This window comes from Oryzias latipes, chromosome 22 (assembly GCF_053564925.1).
Source record: "Oryzias latipes strain Hd-rR chromosome 22, Olatipes_Hd-rR_3.1".
Lineage (NCBI taxonomy): Eukaryota > Metazoa > Chordata > Actinopteri > Beloniformes > Adrianichthyidae > Oryzias > Oryzias latipes.
Genome location: NC_136258.1, coordinates 24,707,445 through 24,729,211, shown reverse-complemented (window position 1 = coordinate 24,729,211; position 21,767 = coordinate 24,707,445). Strand labels below are relative to the sequence as shown.

General features: G+C 40.7%; 1 protein-coding gene across 7 annotated transcripts; it reads left to right on the top strand.

Annotated features, from left to right (window-relative positions):
* The first annotated feature begins 25 nt into the window (after positions 1-25).
* LOC101169249 (serine/threonine-protein kinase PAK 2) lies at positions 26-18,731 on the top strand. Of its 7 annotated transcripts, none has more exons than XM_078940843.1 (16): positions 55-544; positions 5,593-5,624; positions 5,702-5,895; positions 5,984-6,090; positions 8,696-8,834; positions 8,930-8,946; positions 9,030-9,143; positions 9,258-9,381; positions 9,497-9,560; positions 9,672-9,720; positions 10,474-10,586; positions 13,572-13,689; positions 13,773-13,872; positions 13,975-14,171; positions 15,526-15,663; positions 17,653-18,731. In XM_078940843.1, exons 3-16 carry the CDS (start codon positions 5,718-5,720, stop codon positions 17,737-17,739), a joined length of 1,545 nt encoding a protein of 514 aa, XP_078796969.1. In that variant the 5' UTR covers positions 55-544; positions 5,593-5,624; positions 5,702-5,717; the 3' UTR covers positions 17,740-18,731. The 7 variants fall into 7 exon arrangements, with proteins under 7 accessions (XP_011488487.1, XP_011488486.1, XP_078796969.1 ...); XM_078940844.1 differs by having other exon boundaries at positions 65-449; XM_023951902.2 differs by having other exon boundaries at positions 248-544; positions 5,451-5,624.
* Positions 18,732-21,767: the final 3,036 nt, after the last annotated feature.

Here is a 21,767-nt window from a genome sequence, read left to right as displayed (position 1 = left end):
TTTTGTTTTGAAAATCTAAAGAATCCAACTTGTTGGTTCCGTTGAGGTCAACACACATGCGCAGTGCATATCTGTTTGAAGATACACTTTAGTTCTTCGTAATCGTTCTTTCACCGATGTTGTTTGGAATTATATTGATTATATCTTTCTCTGCGCGAGTTTCATATGCATTGCATTTAGCTAAATTCAGGGAAAAGTATTTACATTTTTAATTTTGATTAAATGTGAGCGCTACGGGTGCCGCTAGGTCCCGAATCCTCATGTTTGTGCGAGGTTCCGCTTCCTCTTCTCTCCACCAGGTTCCTCCTTGGACCGAACGAAGCACAGAGTGCCGGGAGAGAAAAAACGACAAAAGTCCACCGTGTCTGAGAAACCGCCGTTTCTCTTGACGAACGTGGAAGTCTTCGCGAAATCTCCGGCTCAAATCTGGATTTATAGTCGGATTCAAAGTAAGTAAGCCACTGGAGAACGTTTGAGGATTTACCCAGACAGACAGAGCAGAAATTCAAATTACGACCTGCAGATACTTGTTGGCACAACACAGGTGAGCTCTATAGTTTATATGAGTTATTGGATCACTTTTACTGTCACTTTGTTGGGACTTCCTTTCTCTTCCACTTGTAAAGAAACCAACTTATCGATCTGTTGAGTAGTAACTTAGTTAAGTGAAATCAGTTCGGTGAAATGATCCCTGCTCATACTTTTTTTTTGCAGTATTTTCACTTTTTCGTTTTTCAAAGCTTTGTTGTTGTTATCATGGGGAGGCTTAGACCGTTTTAGTGAAAATTCATTGGTGTTTTGATTATTTAATAAGAAAAACAAAGATCAACCAATTAAAAGCTGCACTGGTTCTTTTTTTTCTATTAAACTTTATTTAAAGCGACTTAAAATGACACCAAGGCAGTTTGTACAGAAATACAAACGCGCGTTTTGCAGTATATACTTATATTAAGCACTTTAACGAAGTACTTAAAGCTGCATTTCAAATAAATGGACCCCGAAAGAGCAAAGTTTGATATATATAATTTTTTTAAATATAATATAATATTAAATCCCCCCAATAAAGATGTGCCCATGTCTCCTCAGCATCTCCTTTTTAGTTACGTGGGTGTGACCCTCTCATCTCATTGCCACAAAGCAGTGCAGTCTTAAAATCTCTGGCTGTGATTTTAGTTTTCCTCTTAGTGCTTGTTGTGCAGCTGCAGTGAAGCAGCCATATGTGCACCACACCATGAAAGTGACACACCTGAAAGCCGAGGATAAATCTGCCACTCCATCCAGAACTGGAGGCTAAGGATTTCAGGCTGAAAATTACGATCCGTCAAATGTTGACACAAGGGCGAGGCAGCTGTTTGAATAACAGGATAGGTGTATGGTGTGGGTGTTGCAGCTGAGCTGGGCTTAAAGCAGAACACTAAGCGATTGAGGCGCTCTGCACATAACATCCACACAGTAGATGGTTGTTTTTCCATCTGGCTGTGCAGCTCGGCTGGCTTCTGTTATTGAATGAAGCACAGAAGCGTCACAGCTCAAGCTCTCTTCTTCCTGGAAGTCCTCCACAGAATTTCCTTTTATAGAAGCTGAACACAAAAGGCATGTTGTTCACTTCCTGTAAACAGCTTGGTGGCTGGGTTTGCTGCGTTTGGGTTGGACGGCTCGGTGCTGCAACCTATCCGGGGTTTGGGGAGTACCAGGATGAGGAAATGGTCTCCCCTAGATCCCCCGGATTATAAAATACTCCGAAGCAGGAGAAAGAAGGAAAATGAGGAACAGAGCGCATGATGGATATGGTCAGGGGACTGCATCTGTCCTGTTTTCTAGATGGATATTTTCCGTCCAAAGTTATCAAGTGTTTAGCTGGTGCAATTGGCCATTTAGTTGTTGCTTAACTGCTAGTTGTTTCCAAGGATGAACATTTTCTTTCTTCTCGGGTCAGAGGCGTAACGTCTTCAAACCAGAACTTTAAAGTAGTTTTTAGTTTACACACAGTTTTGCAATATAAACTGATGGTGATTACATGATTGAAAAGAAAACATACAGTTGATGTTGAAAACCCTCAACATTATGAATGAGAAAGCATGTCTGCCTCTTTACACTGAAAAACTGGTTTCTCTGGAGAGAACCCACAAAACTGCCTTTTTCCTTTTGGAATCTTAGGAAACCTCAAGTGATGTTTGGATAAGACAAGATTACTTAAGTATGATGAAGCCCGGTCATCCAAAGCCTTTTATAAAAAGAAAAAAATAGGATGATGGAATGGAAAAAGGCAACCAATTCCAGACAGTCTCTTTTTGCATGATGAAGTGACAAATGCTACAGAACGGTTCAAAATTGATGGTAAAAGGATAGAGAGGAGCGGAAAAGGAATAAATTATTCATCAAAAACGTAGCCAAAGATAAAATGATTCTGTAAAAGCAAAGCAAAAAGCTCAAAAACATAAATAAACATGATGTAAAAGCCAGAACTATTACAAATCACCCAAATGAGTTCAACTCAACTCACAAAATCAAGAAAACTTTGCTTTAGTTTTTGAAATCTCATTGGTTTGTGTACTGGACTCAATGACTCCTCCCCCCTCGCGTTCCAAACAGGAAGTAGTGGCCTCTGGTCCCAAGAAGCTAAAGAGAAATGAACAACTTTTACTCAGTCATTTTATTTGTCAGAATAACCATTCTTGCTGATACATTTTTTATGTTCTTACTAATCCTCATGTATTTAATGCTATTTTTTCTGTAGTTCAAGTATTTTAAGTTCTAAACTGACCAATCAGATAAAATGTTCAAAACGTTTGATTGACAGATTATCCCGAGCCCACTTGTAAGTGGTAGGGAAGTGGACTTCCAACAAGTTCACTTCTGATTGGTGAGAGTTGTTGCCATAGAAATGTCTACAAGTACCAACGTGGTCCAATCACTGGTTACTGATGTTGTCTGGCTCCAACTTGGCGGCTTCCGTATCGCAAAAATTGGCGACTGAATTGACGTCATTTTGTTGGAGCGGGAAGTAAGCCCTTTTCAAGGGGTGACATCACAGTCACTGTCCAGTTCTCATATAAAGTCAGGACAAAGGCAGGGAACAGGTTACCTGTCAATCATAGGACAATAATCACAAACTGCTCACAATTCAAAGTCACCAATCAGCCTAAGAAACATGTTTTTGGACTTTGGAAGGACGCCGCAGTACCTGGAGAACCGATGTCAGAACATTCCAAACCCTACACAGAATAGAGCTAGTCTATGGTACTGCTGTGTATGATAGAACAGGAGAGAAACGGCAGCCGAATGGGTAGTTATTCACTAACTTGTAGTGTTTGTTCTTCATCATGTGGGATCCAGGAGCAGAGAAACAACCCGGTCCAATCTGCAGCCCACAGCTACTTAAATTCCAAACCCAAGGCAACTTGTCTGAACCTGGCCAGCCAGCAGCTAGCATTTTCCCCCACCACACATGCACACACGCGCGCACACACACACACACACAATACTTCTGAAAACGCAGCATATTCTTGGACTGGGGCTAATTTTATCCTGTCGAGACACGAAGATCCCTCTTCCAAGATCTGGGAGGAATGAGGCAGCCTGCTAAGACCTGCCCAGAAAGGTGTGAAGAGAGAAAGGAAGGGTTAGGGGGCAGCTTAACAGCTACACAAGAAGCAGATGCAGATGTGCACAGCGGGGATATAATGGCATTTCCTTTTCTACCTGATCTTCTGTAAGAAGCAGAAGAGACAGAATTCAGGTGAGTCAAAAGCAGATAACAGCGATTAGGACGAGTGACTCAGTTATTGCTCTTTTTTGTGTGGTGGTTTCTGTTAGATCTTTATTTGTCTTTGTCACACGTATAACAGAGTTAAAAGGGGCTTCTGGTGACGGCAACAATCATACCTTAAACTTACTATTAAAATAATAAATAATGCATCACACTAAATAAAAAGGGCTTCAATGTGTGCTAAAATGTTTTAAAACAAGAGAAATAATAAAATAATTCATATGAAGAAAACTTCCACCGTATCATAATCCATAAAAGAGATCCAGGTTGAATGTTTTCTAGGCACGTTTGATTTGTTTATGGCAGTTGGATAAACACGGTTCTGGAATCTTTCTGTCCTTTCTCTGCTTAACCTGTAGCGTTTGCCCGAAGGCAACAGATCCAACGGGGAGTGTCCGGGGTGTGAAGCGTCTCCGATGATGTTCTTTGCTCTGTTGAGGCAACGGCAGCTGTGGAGGGTTTCCTGGGTGGGGAGAGGGCAGCCAGCAATCTTTTGGGCGGTGTAGATGACCCGCGGGAGAGCTTTCCTTTGAGCCATTGTGCAGCTGCTGATCCAAGTGCATGTGCAGTATGTTAGTCTACTTTCTACGGTGGCGTGGTGAAAGGCCACCAGCAGTCTTTGGTTGATGTTATTCTTCCTGAGTAACCTCAGAAAATACAGGCTCTGCTGGGCCTTTTTCCAGCAGCTCACTGGTGTTCTTACTCCAGGTTAGGCTCTCCTCCATGTGGACTCCCAGGGAGTTGTGAGGAGAACACCGAGTACCACGACTTTGTTGGAGCTGAGGTGTGATAAAGGTTTCAGATAGTGATCATCTCGTGCAGTAAGTCTTTGCTTTTGGATCGTCTGGTTTGTTTCCAACCTGCTTTTGTAAAAACACGTCCTCCTTGAGCTGCTGTCGTGTGCTTTGGTTAAGGTAACGTCTGCCTCCAGGAAGGCTTTCTCACGAGGAAGCGGTGTCAGCAGTAGGTCAGGTCGGCAGAGCTTACACATGCGGTGGGTTAAGGAGGAGGCCGGGCCCACCCGAGCCACGTTTCGTACTCCATTTCATTACAAGCTGCATAATTGGCGGGCAGACAAAGGAAGTGAGGAAACCTCTTGTTTGCTTCCTGTTTCCTGTGTGTGATGTCAGCCGCGGTGCAGCTCGGAGCTGATCGCTCTGCAAAGCTGGAAGAAGAACCCGAGAAGCAGAGGTCGCGTTTGAACGAGGGCGTCTGCAACACCCGCATTTGACCATATTAGGCTAAAGCATGAAATTCAAGAGAGCGTTCACAAAGAGTGTTAGGAAAGACTTTCATCCATTTGGCCATGTGTGATGTCAGCATGGATTTAAAGGATTGAAAGTCAAACTTTACCGCATCAAATCAGTCAATAAACATCCGTTTGTCTTTTGCACCTGTTTAGGTTTGATATTCCTACCTACACCTACAATAGATTATTTGAAATGATTTTGAAGGATAATGGGGCGTAAGGAGACATTTTATTTTAAGATGCGCTGCTTTTGTAGCAGCTTTTTTACCACGATTAAGAAAAATGGGATATAAACTATTATTTCCTCGCTGACTTCTTTTGACCTCCTGTTTTCACATGGCTCCTTCATCTCCTCCTCCTCCTCCTTCTGCCGATGTCCCTCTGTCTTTCTCTTTTCACTTGACCTCTTTTCCTTCCTCATTCATGCTCAAGACCCAAAGCGTCACCATTCAGCACTACTTCCTGTTCTCACTCGGCTGCTTCCACTCCAACGCACACCTCTGATCCTCAACTTTTAGTTGCACAGATGGGAGTTTTCCCTCGTGAAAGTGCTGACTAACATTTCCCAACGCAGGGGGTCTCCTGGAGCGCCGATCGTTGGAGAACGTGAGAAACAGGAAGCAGCAAACTACGAGTTGATGTGACCTCCCCCTAAACGTGTGCGTTTCCTCCTGACCCTGCAGGTGAATGTGCGTATAGATGTGTGACAGCGGAGTGTGTGAGGACAAGCCCCCCGCCCCCCCTGTCAGGATGAGCAGTCAAGGAGGAGGAGTCAAGGACACCCAGTCAGCCAATCACAGCTCTCGGCCGCTTCCATCCGAACCGGAGGAGAAGAAGTCCAGAAACAAGATCATCTCCATTTTTGCCCCAGAGAAAGGCAAGGCGCCCAAAAAAAACATGAATTACGTTGAAAATGTTTCTAAAAGTTTACTAATGAATGAAAACATTCCATGTTTTCCCGGCAGGAGGCAGGAAGAAGGACAGAGACAAGGACAGACCTGAGATCTCCTCCCCGTCAGACTTTGAACACACCATCCATGTGGGCTTTGACTCTGTTACAGGAGAATTCACTGTAAGTGTCGACCTCCAGTCTCTGTGCTTTTTACTGTTGATTTTATTTCCAAGTCTGCACGCGCTGCAGGGCTTTAATTATTTTCACCAGAGGAAAAACATTCCAGGTTGAAATTCCGGCTCAGCACTTCATGCCAGGTTTTTGGATGCTGTCAGTGTACCAGGAGAAACCAGAAATGCATGTTCTAGCCGGCATTTTTGACTCATGGGTGTTTTTGGAATAACTATGTCTTGTTTGGCTCCCTGTGTGGCCCGGTTATGTCACATTTTTTTAGAAATTATTTAGAATAATCTTCCCTAAAAGACAGATTTATGCATGAAGTGATTCCAAGTCTGATTGATTTTTCTAATAAGATTGTTGACTTCTGGCTCCTGAAATAAAAGAAGCCTCTTTTATTTTTTGTAGAGGAAACTTGTGTTAATAACGGGCTGTAACATGTAGTCGGATGTGATGATCAATAAGGAGATTTCCAGCACATGCATTTTTTTCTTTGATTGAAAGAACATTAACGTCACTCGGCAAAAAAAAACAACTTGAACCTCCTGACAGGAAGTAGTTCATATCTGTCAATCACTGCGATCAGTGGAAAGTGGATTCTCCTTTGCCTAAAATGGATCTATTAATTAATCCGTCAGTAAAAGATGGTCAGTTAAAATAATTGTTTGAAATTACACTTTTTGTTTAGATGACAAATTTGGGAATTCATAACCACATATATCTCTTTAGAAGAGGATTTCCAAGGGATTGACTAGCTCAGTGGCCCAGGTGTGTAGTGTCCATTACTGTCGAAGTATTTTGTGTTTGATTCCTCACTAGGACCTTTCAGAAACTTAAAAAAATTGGATCTATGCTTGAATGTCAGTGTGCTGCATTGGGAAGACGCTGCGACTGCAGCTTATGGCCTCCTTAAAGGAGAGAAAACGACCCCCTCTGCTGTTAAGTACATTCAGTTTATCGTCTGTGACCAACAGAGATTTTTACTGAATCATTATATGACTTTATTCTTAAAATATTTTGACTTTTTATGTCATAATTTTACGACTTTATTGTCTTAACCTTTTCTCATAATTTAATGACTTTATCATCAGAACATTTTGACTTTTATTCTCATAATTTTACGACTTAATTCTCTAAAAATCGTTTTACTTTTTCCCCAATAATTTTACGACATGATTTTCTTAAAATGTTGCTTTTTCCCCTCATAATTTTATGACTTTATTCTTTTACAATTTTGAATATTTTCCTCATAATTCTATGAAGTGGCTTTCTTAAAATTTTGACCCTTTAACTCATAATTTTACAACCTTAATGTCAAATTTAGTCTTTATGCTCATAATTTTAGGACTCGTCATACATTTGCTTGTATTTCTTCTTTTGGTGGCCTTAATACGCTGTCGTATCTTGTCTGCATGACAAGTTGGAACAAAAAAGGGGTCTTCAGGCTTATAAAGTTTTTTTAGCCATAAGGGCTGGTTCTTCTTACGGAAGGTTAGCATTTCAGCTGAGGAAAAGTGTCTTTCACTCCCAACACTGAAGCAATATTGAATTGGATGGACTGAAGCAATACATTCAGATATCTGGTCCAGAAGTTATTTGTGGCATTTCTCTGAGACCGCTAATGGATATCGGATCAGCTGATCCCTAGTTAAACTCCTTTTTCTATACAATTCCCTAAAGATTTTTTCGTTTGCAACCCAATCCATGTTCTGATCTTGTGATAAATGCAGTGTGAGCTTCCTGATCTGCAGCTTCAGACTTATTTCAGGGTGTGGTGTCCAACAGGAGCAGGAGCAGCTCTGAAACAATTTGACTGAAAATCCTACTTGTGTCATTTGGTCAAGTTGCCGTCCATGATCTTTGCAGCAGATATCCACTATTGGCACACAATGGAAATGTAGTTTCTTCTTCCCCTTTTGTATTCTAGAGGGAAGTGTGCAAAAATAAAAGACGATTTAAAGTGAAAGTTTGACGTGAAGCCTGATTTGATGGATTAATGCTGTTGATTTGCCTTCAATCTCTTTAATCCTGTTGGATTTAGTTGTAGAAAAGTCAAAAGATTACAAGAAAACCCTCTGGATTGGACAATTAGTTTAAGTAATAATAATGGGATGTAATAATGCATCAACTTCCCTTCATACAAAACAAATGTTTTCTGCTTTCTGTGAAGCCGCTCATTATCAGCCATTGATTGTATCTGAAAAAGATGAGTCCTCTTTTATAACTTGTGCTCTACTGGACAAAATCGATGTGGATTTTCTTCATTTCTCTTCATTCTTGTGGAAAGAGGAGCTGGTCCTGATTTTTCCAGGGAAAAAAGGATCTAATGACACTCGGAAAGCCTCAGGAATTTCCTGTTGTGTTGCCGTACAACTGTGGACTAGGCATGCATTGATTATATGCATTTTTTCTTTTTTTATGCAACATTTTAATTATATAAACTGCTTAACAGCTGGTTTTCTGTCATATGTCAGAATTTTTGGATTGGTAGAAGGATTAAAGGATGTATGTGAGATTCACTGTTTTTGTTGTTGTGGTTCTGCTTTCTACTCGGCCCACATTTTGTTGAACAGATACACATTTTGCATTTCTTTATTTGTTTGTCCAGGGAATGCCAGAGCAATGGGCTCGGCTCCTTCAAACCTCCAACATCAGTAAGTTGGAGCAGAAGCAAAACCCTCAGACTGTCCTCACCATTCTCAAATTCTACGACTCCACCAGTGGAAAGCAGAAATACATCGGTTCAGGTCAGCGTTTTGGCCGTCTCTCTGCAGATGAATAAAACTTTCTAAAGGTTTGGGATTGTGCACTCACACGTCTTCTATTGTTTTTTGTCTTTCAGATAAAGATTCGCAGTTGGTGAGTATCTTTGTTTTTATCGTTCCACCGATCAAACATTCCTTCAAAACCCTCTAATTTTCTTTTGTTATTGTTTGTCTTAGCCGGGAAAACAGAGTACTGCAGCCTCACCGTCTGGGAAAGATGTTGATGATGAGGATGATGGAGATGACACACCTCCTCCAATTGTGGCTCCAAGACCACCTAATACAATATCTGTGAGCTTTGCTTCAAAGATCTTTCTCTTTTTGTCAATTTTTAAACCTGACACTACTTTGATTTGAGTATTTTTACTCGCTTTTTTAACCATTATATTTCTTCTCTTCTGCAAGGTGTATACTAGATCAGTTATCAACCCAATCCCACCTCCAGATGCAGACAGTAACTCTCAGGCAGCAGATAAACAGAAGAAAAAAGGGGGAAAGATGACCGATGAGGAAATCATGGACAAACTAAGTATGTAAAACAGACTTTCATCAGCATAGAGCAGAAGTTGCACAATGCTGGACGAGCTTTGCTGACTTAATGAGTCATTTTGACAGTTTCAATCTGATTGTTTTTTTTTTTTTAGGAACTATTGTCAGTATTGGGGATCCCAAGAAAAAATACACCCGCTATGAGAAGATCGGCCAAGGGTGAGTTTGATTTTTAACCATTAAATAAAAGACATTATGAAAGCCAAGAAACTTTTTCAGTCAAATATTTCAGGTTTTGTTTAATGACCGTATTGAATTGTAATTTCTAAGGGCTTCCGGCACAGTTTACACAGCCATAGATGTTTCCACTGGTCAAGAGGTAAGAAAGCTTCATGTATATATTGTAGGTGTAAGAATATTGTAGTCTTTTTCTTTTTTTAAGAATATTGTACAGTCTTTAAGAAACTTTAACCTTTAACATTGGAGCTTTAGCTCCACTGTTTAGATTCCTTCAACTCTTCAACAATTTACGCAATTAATGTGATTCCAGCGTCATTCTAAAGCGGAGAAAAGCTGCCTTGCACTGATATACAGCACTTTACAGAATGAAGTGCTTACGCAATCAACATAAATCCGCTGATTCTGTTAAGAAGAAAGCAGTGCAACATTTTGTGCGTCAGAATCAGCGCATTCACATTGGTCACGTAAACAAAAGAATTAAAGCGTGTCAAAAAGCCTGTGTTATTTAGTACAGATGTGCAGTGGCAAGAGTCTGCCGATACGATACGTATCCACATACGCGTCCCATGATATGATACATATGGCCATATTGTAGTGCTGGTCAAAGAGGCTCAGTGTGCTCTGCTGCCAACTAGTGGTCGGTTTAAGTGGAAAACAAAAGTCAGACGCTCAAATGTTTATAAATAATTAAATAAAGATCATTCTGACAGCTTTTGGAATTGATAAAAGTGTCGCCAAATGTAATATCGCGATATATCGCCAATTCGATGGTTCCGCACACCCCTATCATTTAGAGGTTTCCAGCGACATCTCCAGGGTTAAAGGGCTAAGCTTTCAACTGGGATTAATTTGACCCACAGTCAGATCTTTACATGATGCCTGTTTTCCTTAGGTGGCCATCAAACAGATCAACCTGCAGAAGCAGCCAAAGAAGGAACTCATCATCAACGAGATCTTGGTCATGAAAGAGCTCAAGAATCCCAATATTGTCAACTTTGTTGATAGGTGACCCTTAAAGCCACACACACAAGACACGCTCGCACTACGCACCGCTTACATTTAGGGTTGGGCAAATATAAAGACGAACTGTATAGAATACTGAGCAGGTTAACATTTATAAAAGAATTTCAATTTCAATTCAATTTTATTTGTATAGCCCAAAATCACAACAACAGTCGTCTCGATGGGCTTCGAAGTAAACATGAACTCAAAAGGATCATGAATACAAAGAGTTCAATAGGAAAATACTAAAAATGAACTAACAAACTGACTAAGCTATACTGGCATCCCTGCCCTTAGACCCCCCTTCGCGGTAAGGAAAAACTCCTAAAAAAACGGATTCCGGAAAAAACGAAGAAACCTCAGGGGTGCCCACATGAAGGAGGGATCCTCCCCCAGGACGGACAGGCGATTTACCAGAACTCTTAGAGAAGAATTAACTTATCTAAATCTACAACTACATATATAAAAGTCCAGCAGACGAGCTTCATCCAGCCGTGGTTGTGTCGAGCAGGAGACAGGAACCACAGCCGGGTGTAGGAGCAGGAGCAGAGACGAGGTACTCGGTCAGGCACAGAGCAGAGACGAGCCAGAGATGAGCCAGAGACAGGATCCACAGCCAGGTGTAGGAGCAGGAGCAAAGGCGAGGTAAACGGTCAGGTACAGAGCAGAGACGAACCAGAGATGAGCCAGAGGCAGGATCCACAGCCAGGTGTAGGAGCAGGAGCAAAGGCGAGGTAGACGGTCAGGAACAGGAGCACGGATGAACCAACTGGAGTCTGGAAGCACTCCCACTCCCCAGGAGGGGAGAGGAAAAGAGGGACAATACATGAATCGCACTGCACCAAACAGAGGCATGGAGAACTAAATGATAAATTATGATCAAGAATAGAGGAGAGGAAGGGTAGAAGTAAAAAAATGAAAGAGGACAGAACCCCAGTGCACCATAGTTACCCCAGCTTCAACTTCTAGCAGCCTTTTAAAACAAAAAGTTATTGTTATTAAGTTTAATTTAAACACATTAACATTAAGTTAAATAATCTCTGAATACTAACTAGTCTGACAATAAGCCTGTCCAAAGAGGAATGTTTTCAGTCTAGCTTTGAATGTAGAAACTGAGTCGGCCTCTCTTACATGAGCTGGGAGTTTATTCCATAAGACAGGGGCTTGGTGGCTAAACACTCTACCTCCAACCGTACTTTTACTAATTCTAGGAACCACAAGCAGTCCTGCGTTTTGCGAGCGAAGTGTTCTCATTGGTTGGTAAGGGACTATGAGGTCCTTAATATAGGACGGGGCCATACCATGTAAGGCCTTATAGGTTAACAGGAGGATCTTGAACCTGATTCTAGAATCAACTGGGAGCCAATGGAGCGAAACCAACACAGGAGTGATGTGATCTCTTCTAGTTCTTGCTAACAATCTAGCTGCTGCGTTCTGAACAAGCTGGAGACTTCTTAAGGAACTCTTAGGACACGCTGCTAACAAGGAGTTACAGTAATCCAGCCTAGACGTAACAAATGCAAAAGAATGCTCATAGAGGAACTTTGAAACCTGTTTAAAAGAGTAGGGAACCTTAACCAGTTGTCCATTTTAGTGCGATGAGGGAGTTCCTAAGTGAAGCACAAGTATTTATAAATTTAGACATAAAGAAACTATTTGTGTGTTTTTGTTTTATTTAATGAGAAGAAAAAAATCAAAGCGGTTTGAAACATTTGTCAGTTATTGACTCTGCAGGGTATTCCCACATGAAAATGAGTTTGGTCTGTAATGTTCATTATAGAAACTGTTAGAGAGAGAATGTAAAAAAATAACCCAGGAAATCACATTATATAATTTTAAAATGAATTTATTTGCCCAAAGGTGCTGAAAATAAATATTTTTGTCAGGAAGAAAACTAACCAGACTGTAAATTAAGTCTGTAAGGATTTATTAGCTCAGTGTTTACATGACACATATGCGCAAAACATTTTTGAAATTCCAGAAATATTAAAAATGTTTACAATTACACTGTTTCCATTAAATCATTTAAGCAAATAAACACAAACCAATTAATGTGATAAGTCATGCAAAAACATGGCGATGGATGTGAACAATACTTTGATTTAAAGCAGATACGTTACAATTTCCGTCTCATTACAATGCATGGAGGGCACGAAGTATGTCTAGAGATCAGCTTTCTTCATTTTTAAAAGCTCTACAAAAGCTAATCACGTCTCCATGTCAGGGTTCATGAAAACATTCAGTCTCCCCTCCGGTATGGTGTGCTTTACTCCAGCTGAAAAAGCCGCTTTCTGCTGCTACTTCCATGTTTGTGTGACCCACATCAGTTTGAGAGGGGAAAAATAAAAACAAGAATCAAACTAGAGGAACTTTTTCAATTATTGTTTTGATGAAAATTAAAAAAAAATCTTAAGATTTACGAGGGCCAAGCTGGCTGCCTCCCCATCCTGCAGCGGCTCTCCGTCTGCCAACCAGCCAGCCGCCCAGAACCCGCCTGCCGTAGCGAGTGCGATCGCTCCAGCACCATGGGCCCCGGGACAGGCTAGCGACCTGTCCAGGGCGTATCCCTCCTACGCCCAACGGTAGCCGAGACGGTCTCTAGCTGGCTACCTGTGCAGAGTTGTTGGTCACGTGACTTATTTAATTTCGAATAATGTGTTTCCATTGCAGTTACGTTAATTTCCATAGGCCTCAAAAACCACTTCCTCCAAGTGCAAAAACTTTTGTTTGAGAAATGCATGTTTATTTTAAATTAAGCCAGTTCATTATCCCAAATCCAATTCGCGCAATTAACACAGCAATTAATTCCTTTGGAAACCAGCCTCTAGTGGTTAGTTGGCAGAACTAAAAAATGGGACGATGAGGTTATGTTAACCGTAGGAGGGTGGCAACTGAAGGTTCTTTGGTTTACAGTTATCTTGTGATCTTATGCAAAAAAAAAGTTTTTTGATGCACTTTTAAAAGACAACATTTGAACACATCTTTTAGCTTCCTGGTCGGTGACGAGCTGTTTGTGGTGATGGAGTACTTAGCTGGAGGCTCTCTGACTGATGTTGTTACAGAGACGTGCATGGATGAGGCTCAAATTGCTGCCGTCTGTAGAGAGGTAGGGTTCAAGGACCCCAAATCCTTTTTTCTTCTCCAACTTTAAACTCCATGAGTTTTAGAGTCTTCTCTCCGTGTTCTCAGGTCCTGCAGGCTCTGGAGTTTCTTCATGCCAACCAGGTCATCCACAGAGACATCAAGAGTGACAATGTACTGCTAGGAATGGATGGATCAGTCAAACTCAGTAAGACCAAGATAAGACCTACTTATAAAGAAAACATCTGCAGTAGAGACGGGGGATTTCATTGATCACAAAAACAAAAAACACCTGTTTCTCTGCCCGCAGCGGACTTTGGCTTCTGTGCCCAGATCACCCCAGAGCAGAGCAAGCGCAGCACCATGGTGGGGACTCCATACTGGATGGCTCCAGAAGTAGTGACCAGAAAAGCCTACGGCCCCAAAGTGGACATTTGGTCCCTGGGGATCATGGCCATAGAGATGGTGGAGGGGGAGCCTCCATATCTGAACGAGAATCCTCTCAGAGTGAGTTTGGGCTGCAAGGAGCTAAACTTTCAGCGGCTTTGCCATTCATGTTCTGCTTTTATTTTGGAATATTTTCTAAGTTTGTTGATTGAACGGTTATAATCTTTTTTTCTTCAGATTCTAAAAGCTTTGTAGATAAAAAAAAACAGCATCTGCAGGGCATATAATATGAAAGATATTGGATAACAAAAACAGGCAAACTTGCATTTGAATTTTACCCAACAACATTCTAAGACTTTCTATTTGAAGAACAAAATTTCAGACCTAATAAATCAGAGGTAATGGAACAAAATGTATTTTATTTCAACCGAAATCTTCTCAAGCACGGATTGTATAAAAATTAAAGTCATTTAAAGTGTTTCAGCAACTTTTATTTACAGAATATTGAATTTAAAATGTTAAAAATAAAATCCACAAAGGGCAGATAAGAATTAAAAAATACAAGTAAAAGAAAATACTATGATACTAATTACTTGGTGTTAAAGAAATTTTGAAAAAGTGTGTTTTAAGGTGACGTTAAAAGCTGTTTAGGTATTATATAAGAGGCATAAAATTCCACAGCTGAGGGATGGCAATGAAAAATGCCTGTCCCCCCAGAGTTTCTGTCCCAATATGGGAACAACAACTAGATACTGGTTGGAAAACAGTAAAGCTCTAAAATCGCTGCAAATAGTTTCACTCCATAGAAGATGGCATTTTTGACATGTAGCATTTTTATCATTGCGGAGGAAATGCATAAAGCAAATTAAGATTAAAATTGCATATTGGAGTATTTATTTAAATCTTCAAATTGTGTTGAATCAGGAGCAGAGGAAAAAATGTTGTTTCTACTAAAATCAGCAGATGATAAAACAAGTCAAATATTTTTTTTCAGTTGCCTTAGTGAACCAATCAAATTAGGACAATTTCTGTGATTTCTGAAAATACAGTTTTACCTGGCTTTGAACACCTTTCACCTTTTCCAGTATCGCTGTTGCAGATTTTGTTGCAATTTTGTTGCTTTTTTTAATGCATTCAGTTTGACAAATCTACATAAATCTTTGATCGCAAAAACAGACGTTTGCTACATGCTACGATGCTACAATACTGGACTTTTGAACTTTTGACAGTTTTAACAAGAAAGAAAAGTGTGAAAATGTCCTCGTTTGTCTATTATAGTCTGTTTAAAACATCTATTATAATAAAAGAAATAAAGATGACTATGTCACAAAAACATAAACTAAGCACAAACAATAAATCTGTCATTTTAAATGATTTGCGCTGAAAACATTGACAATATTCCTGAGATAGCAATTCAGATTTAATGTCACTGATTTATTTTTATTTTTTGTCTGCCATCTTTTTGTGGGTTTAGGCTTTGTATTTAATCGCCACCAATGGAACTCCTGAGCTTCAGAATCCAGAGAAGCTGTCCCCTGTTTTCAAATCCTTCCTATCCCGCTGTTTGGAGATGGACGTGGAGAAGCGAGGCTCAGGAAAAGAACTGCTGCAGGTGCCACAAACCTCCACTTTTTTGTTTCTTTCGTGTGAATGGTGCTGAATCAGAATCAAAGTGGAAGAACTACAGGCTGTGGATGCAAAAGCCACTTTGGATCGTCTTTCCATAATGATGAATTTTTGTTGTTTTTTTAAGCATAAACAGCCACAACCACTAGAGGGCACAGTAGGTGTGTTAATCTCTATTTGCTGCAGACAAATTTGGTATTTTCTTCTGCAATGCAGAAGAACAGCCACTCAGTCTTGCACTAGTTGTTCAAAAGTGACAGGATGAAAAATTCAACAGGTTACTTGATTTAAAGTGATTTAAAGAGTTTAGTCAACCTGTTTTCTGTTCTTTATGCTCTTATCTGAGGAATTGTTCATATGTTAAGTTTATATAATAGATTCCTCCAATGTTTCATGAAGCCAAATGAGCATCAATGTGTGATGGTAGTAACGTATGTATCCAGTCTATTAGTGTTATCTATTGCGTTATAATGATTTGCCTTTCGAGATAAAATGTCCGCTCTTGGTCCCGGTTTTTGTTAAACAAATGTCTCCCAAAAGTGCGACTTGTACTCTATTGCAGGGGTCGGGAACCTATGGCTCGCAAGCAATATATGGCTCTTTTGATGGTCACATGTGGCTCACAGACAAATCCTTAATTATTCCTTTTTTTTTTTCATTAGACCAGTCCTTCTCGGGCACGATGCGATGCCAGAGATGCGCAGTAGTAGCGGTGCTTGGAGAGAAAACTATCAGTTTACTGTTATCTATTATTTCATAGAGTTGGTACCACCCGGAAACCTGTGAATTGCCGTGCCTAAAACTGCGCGCTCCCGTCTCTGACGAAGAGCGCACAGTTTCGGGGACGGGATGTGTGAGGAAGAAAGCCGGGGGGGGGGGGTTACCGGCAGCAGGTGAACGGCGCAGGGATGGTAAAAACGTAAACCCGCTGCCTGTCACTCACCGCGGCGTGTGAGTGTGTGTTTGGCTCCAGGTCTTTGTCACATCTACAGAACATTCAGACCTACGATCACGTTTAAAGTCTCAACGCCTGCATGAAGCAGAAACTCACCACGTATCAACCAGACTAGACCATCAGCAAAACTACCACTAGAAATACTCATCATTTATTAGCAACAGCATAACAATGTTATTAAAAAGAATCCACAGACTTATTGTACTTTAAAAGTGTTGAAATTACATCAAATGCACACATTCACTTGTATATTTAGTTTTAAACATATTGTTGCGGACTGAGTTGGACTGGGTGGCTGTTGGGCCGCGTTAAAAGTTCTGGAGTTCATGGAACGCATCGATCAAGCAGAGATCTGATTGGCTCTCAGTTCTGTCGCTCAGCCTGTTGTTAGGTAATTTGGACCAATGGGGTTCAGCTATGGGCCGAATAAGGGAAATGGGAGGGCTGGAGCGGGAGGGGGGAATATAAAGATGGGAGAAGCGCTCTCGTCTCGGCGGGACAGATTCAGGAGTTGCTGAATTAATTGTTTGCCGTTTGTTGCGGTCTGCAGTAACCAGGATAAAGAACCTTAAAAGAAGTTAAGTCTCCGTGCCTCAGTGTGGGAAAGGGACGCTACATTATTGTATGGCTCTTTGGAAATTACATTTAAAAATATGTGGCGTTTATGGCTCTCTCGGCCAAAAAGGTTCCCGACCCCTGCTCTAGTGCGACCTCTATAGGATTTTCTTCATCTTTACTTTGTGCATTTCTACTCCAGAGCGACTTATAGACCAAAAAATGCAGTAATTGTATTTAAAACAGCTTTAGAGCACTATTTAAACACACCAAATATCAAAAATACTTTCAAATATTCTGCCTTCATAAACCTTTTAGTAAAATAATTGACTTTTGGGAGAGGTTAGAAGATGTTCGTTCGACACTTGTGGTGTTATTTTTTTACCACGTCTTGAGATGATTCCAAAACTCAACTGAATCGCTCGTCTTCTCATTTCCTAATTCCACTTCTTTCCATCTGTGCAGCATCCATTCCTGAAGATTGCAAAACCTCTTTCCAGCCTGACTCCTCTCATCCTGGCAGCCAAAGAAGCGATGAAGAGCAACCGTTAAATCTCTTCCCAAGAACTGTTGGAAATGATTTTTGTATCTGGGATTAAAAGTGTTCCGAAGCCACAGACGGTCAGCATCTTCCTCTGGTCTACATAGGAGGACCATCGGCGATCTGTGATCATTTTCATGTTTATTCCCAGTTGTGACAAAACACTGCTTTGTACCAAAACTGTTTTATTATTTGGGTTCCAAAGCTGTAGCAGTTTTTTTTTTCAGTTTGAACAACAATCAGAGAGATAATTCAGTTTTTATGGCCTTACAAAGTTTGAACAATCATAAACATAAGACATGTTTTTTGTCTTAATTCTTTGTTTAAAAAATTCGAATTAGGTTTTCTAAAAAGCTGCACATTTAGGAGGTGTTATACGTGCCGTTTTTGTCCAAGTGTGCCATGAAAAGCCAAAGTGTCCTTAGACTGCACCGTGAAACACTGCAGTATCTTAAAGCATCATATTTTGAATTCTTTTTGAACAATTCTTTATTGAAATCCACTCAGGCACCAAAACAGTTATGTACTGATGTACTGTAGATTTTTAAAATCCTTCGTTTTATTGCATGAATTAATAACAAAGTGCAAAAACTGCAGCTTTATAGCTTTCACTGTTAGACTAGAATATGTTTGTTCTTCTGTGGCCTTGTGTTCACAAAAACTTTATGAAACTGTTTAAATTTAACCTGGAGGATTTTTTTTTTCATATATTGTACAATGTTCTTTATTTTACCAGCTTTTATTATTTGTATATCTCTGTTTAATGTTTATAACTAACAGCAGAACTCTGTTCAAATTTTGCAAATTTATTTTTCTCTTGTCTTCAGGTTTCGATTTAGAGACAATCCTGTCCCTGATGGTGCAGTTATGGACTTTAAGCCATGAATGCTGTGGAACTTAGTGAATTATTAGACATGTTTAGAAAAGTTCTTCTTTCTTTTTTTTTACATCTTGAAATCAAACCTGTTTGGCACAGAATAAAATCCTGACAGTATGAGCCATAGACTGTATGGAAGCTTGTGTTTTTAAGAACAAAGCCAACCTTTTTTTATACATTTAGTTAATTAGGAACGTTTGTTTTATAATCTAAAGCTCCATTACTGGGTTACAACAAAAAGCAAAAGCAAAATAAAGCATGCAGACAAAACATTATGTCCTATTGACATGCATGTGGTAGCCGTGGTGTGGATGTAGAGCGGTTGACCTCTGATCAGAAGATTGCATGTTTGGGTGCTCGCCCCTGTGTTGAAATGTCCTTGTGCAAGACACTGACTATTGCTCCTGGTGGTTAGCGCCAAAGATACAGGTTGGCGCCCAATAGTTTTAAGTAAAACCATGGAGCTGGCTATATTTTTAAATGTTTTAAATTGTTGACCTTCAACTAAACATATCATACTTCAGTATATTAGAGTTCAGTTAAGATTCCGGCCTCCGCCCAACAATAGCTGGGATCGGCCCAGCAACCCTGTGACTCCAACACGGATAACGCAAATTTAGAAAATGGATGGAGTGAGTTCGGGGCTGGCGGAGCCGATGAACCTGGGAAGCATGCTTTTTGACGGTGGGAGGAAGTCTGAGTACCCGGAGAAAACCCATGCATGCACGGGGAGAACATACACAGAAAGCTCCCTCATTGGTGTTATGTTTCAGGTCCCCCAGCTGAACCGGGGGCCCTCTTGCTGTGAGGCCAGAGCGCTAACAACTGCGCCACCGTGCAACCCTTTAGGAGTGTGTGATGTCTAATTGATCAACCAGCAACCACCAGACATAACTGCCATACAGGGGTCAGAACAAAATACGCAGAAACACAAAATATGCAGAAAGTCTCTGTAAGAGCAACATTCTGTGTCCAGCATTAATGTCATGGGAACAGAACCTCAGCAAATGACGAGGAACTTTAAAAGTTACATTTTTTTGCCAATTTTGCGTTACTTAGTAATTTCCTCTTTATTATCATTATTTGACAATAAATGCTGGATATTCTTAAATAACAGGATTTAATGTCCAAATTACAGGAATAATAAAGACAGAACTATAAATGGGTTTTACTGTTTTTGAAAAAAACTTACTGGAACAAACAGATTTGTGAGGTTATATATTTGTTAAAGTATGACACTAGAGGGCGACATATCCTAAAACTATGTTGAGCTGCAGAGAGAAAGTTCCCACTGTCTTTTTATCAGTCACATTTGCACACTTGTAATATTGGTTAAAAAAGATTTCTCTTTATTTCGTTAAAACGTCCATCATTTTATAATTTTGTCACAATGATCTGTAGAGAAGTCTCTGATTCTTTTATGTTGGCAATCCACTTTATGGGTAATGAAGTTTATTTATTAATTAAATTTATTTACTAGATCAATCTGACATAGACTAACTCTAAAACACCAGCTCAATGCAGATATCACAAAACGTTTTTTTTATGTCTTTATGTAAAGCATTTGTCCCATGATTGACCTTTAATATAAAGCATGAGAATCAGTACAGACTGACAGACATAATCATTGACCCACACATCTATGAAAAAACAATATCTGAAAAACAGAAGCGAAAGATTGTCTTACTATTTCACTGCATGATTTTGTTCCTTTTTCTGTTGCAGATATTCCGTTGGATGACAAATATTATGATGAATCTCTTTTCTTAAAAGGGTTTGGATTTCCTGAACATAAAACTTCATCTCTTGCTGTTTTTTGCTTTTTCAAACCCTTTTTTTTAAATCCAACATCATGTCTACTTTGTTTTTTGAAATTCCAGGATGGGACCTCAGGGATCCCTGTGCTCTCTGGCAAGACCGGGGACCAGGGTTCACATCACATCTGAGCCTGGGGGTGTCCATGTCCCTGTGAAGTGGGTTCTGGTCCTTGCTCTAGAGCGCTGACCTTCTCCAAATTCCATCTATGGGTGGGCCTGGTTAGACGATGTTTATAACACTCCTTGTGGACCCCCACTGCTCTGGGGCGTCTTCTTGGCAGGGGTGGCTGGCCCCTGCCTTGCTTTCACTTGGATCAACCGTGGACTGGGTGGGTGCTTGTCTGGAGTGTAGGGCTGGTCTCCCTTGGGGGGCCCTGGCCCGTGGCCTGGGTAAGGGTGGGGGGATGCCCAGAACCCCTGGGTGGCGGTGGGATGCTTGTCTGGTGCCTCCCCGCTCTCTGGCTTTGGGGGCGGCTGTGGTGCTCCTGCTGGCCCTGGCCTGGCGGGCGGTTGTGATTGCCTGGCGGGCGGTTGTTCTCTGCTGCTATGGCGGGAGTCTTGGGGTGGGGATGGCTTGGTACTCTCCCTCCTTCTTTTTACATTCTATCACCCATTTTAGAAGAACATAAAGACCCACTCACCTTTGCACAAATAGTTTGAGTGATTAAATAAAATATTTCACGTTTTGATCTGGATGCATAAGTATGCGTGTGTGAACATCAGTTATATTGTGTACGTGTTGACATGTTTTGTATGTGGGCCTTTTTGGTGCCCACAGGTATGTTTGTGGCATTTTGGTGTGTGTGTGTGTAGAGGCCCCGCCCCCTTTTGAATTTATATAACTGACTGTAATGATTGTAAACATCTAGCAACATACTGCCTTATGCTGGTTCACTGTCCACCCCCCCTTCTTTAATCACCTTCCAATCCCCCCTCTGGCATCCCTCTCTCTTTTTACCTTCTTTTCTATTCCATCCGGTCCAGCAAAAGACTGTTACAGCCAGATATAAGTAAGATGAATAATATTTAGCCTAAATTACAAAAAGGGGTTTATTTAAATATACACCTAATGTGTCAAACGTTTCATAACCCCTATTGTACTATCGTAACAGTAAAATCTGTCCAACACAAGAGGCTTTCAGCTCTCATCTGTCTGCCCAGGAGTTGGACAGGACAAGTAAAAAAAAAAAAGTATGGAAGGGGGGGGGGGGGGGGGGATTGGATTGGGGGGGGGGGGGGGGGTCCACAAAAAACTGGTTTGAATAAAAAAAAGATGCAATAAAGTGGTATGTAAGACTGAAAGCTTGAAACTAATTCAGGAATTTCATATTTAAACCTACAGGCT

Bases quoted from the DNA above. Each gene is read 5' to 3' on its own strand.
- LOC101169249 (XM_011490185.3), top strand. From the start codon at position 5,718: ATGTGTGACAGCGGAGTGTGTGAGGACAAGCCCCCCGCCCCCCCTGTC. The intron at 9,382-9,496 runs GTATGTAAAACA...TTTTTTTTTTAG, and splicing joins GGAAATCATGGACAAACTAA to GAACTATTGTCAGTATTGGG. The intron at 9,721-10,473 runs GTAAGAAAGCTT...TGTTTTCCTTAG, and splicing joins ATGTTTCCACTGGTCAAGAG to GTGGCCATCAAACAGATCAA.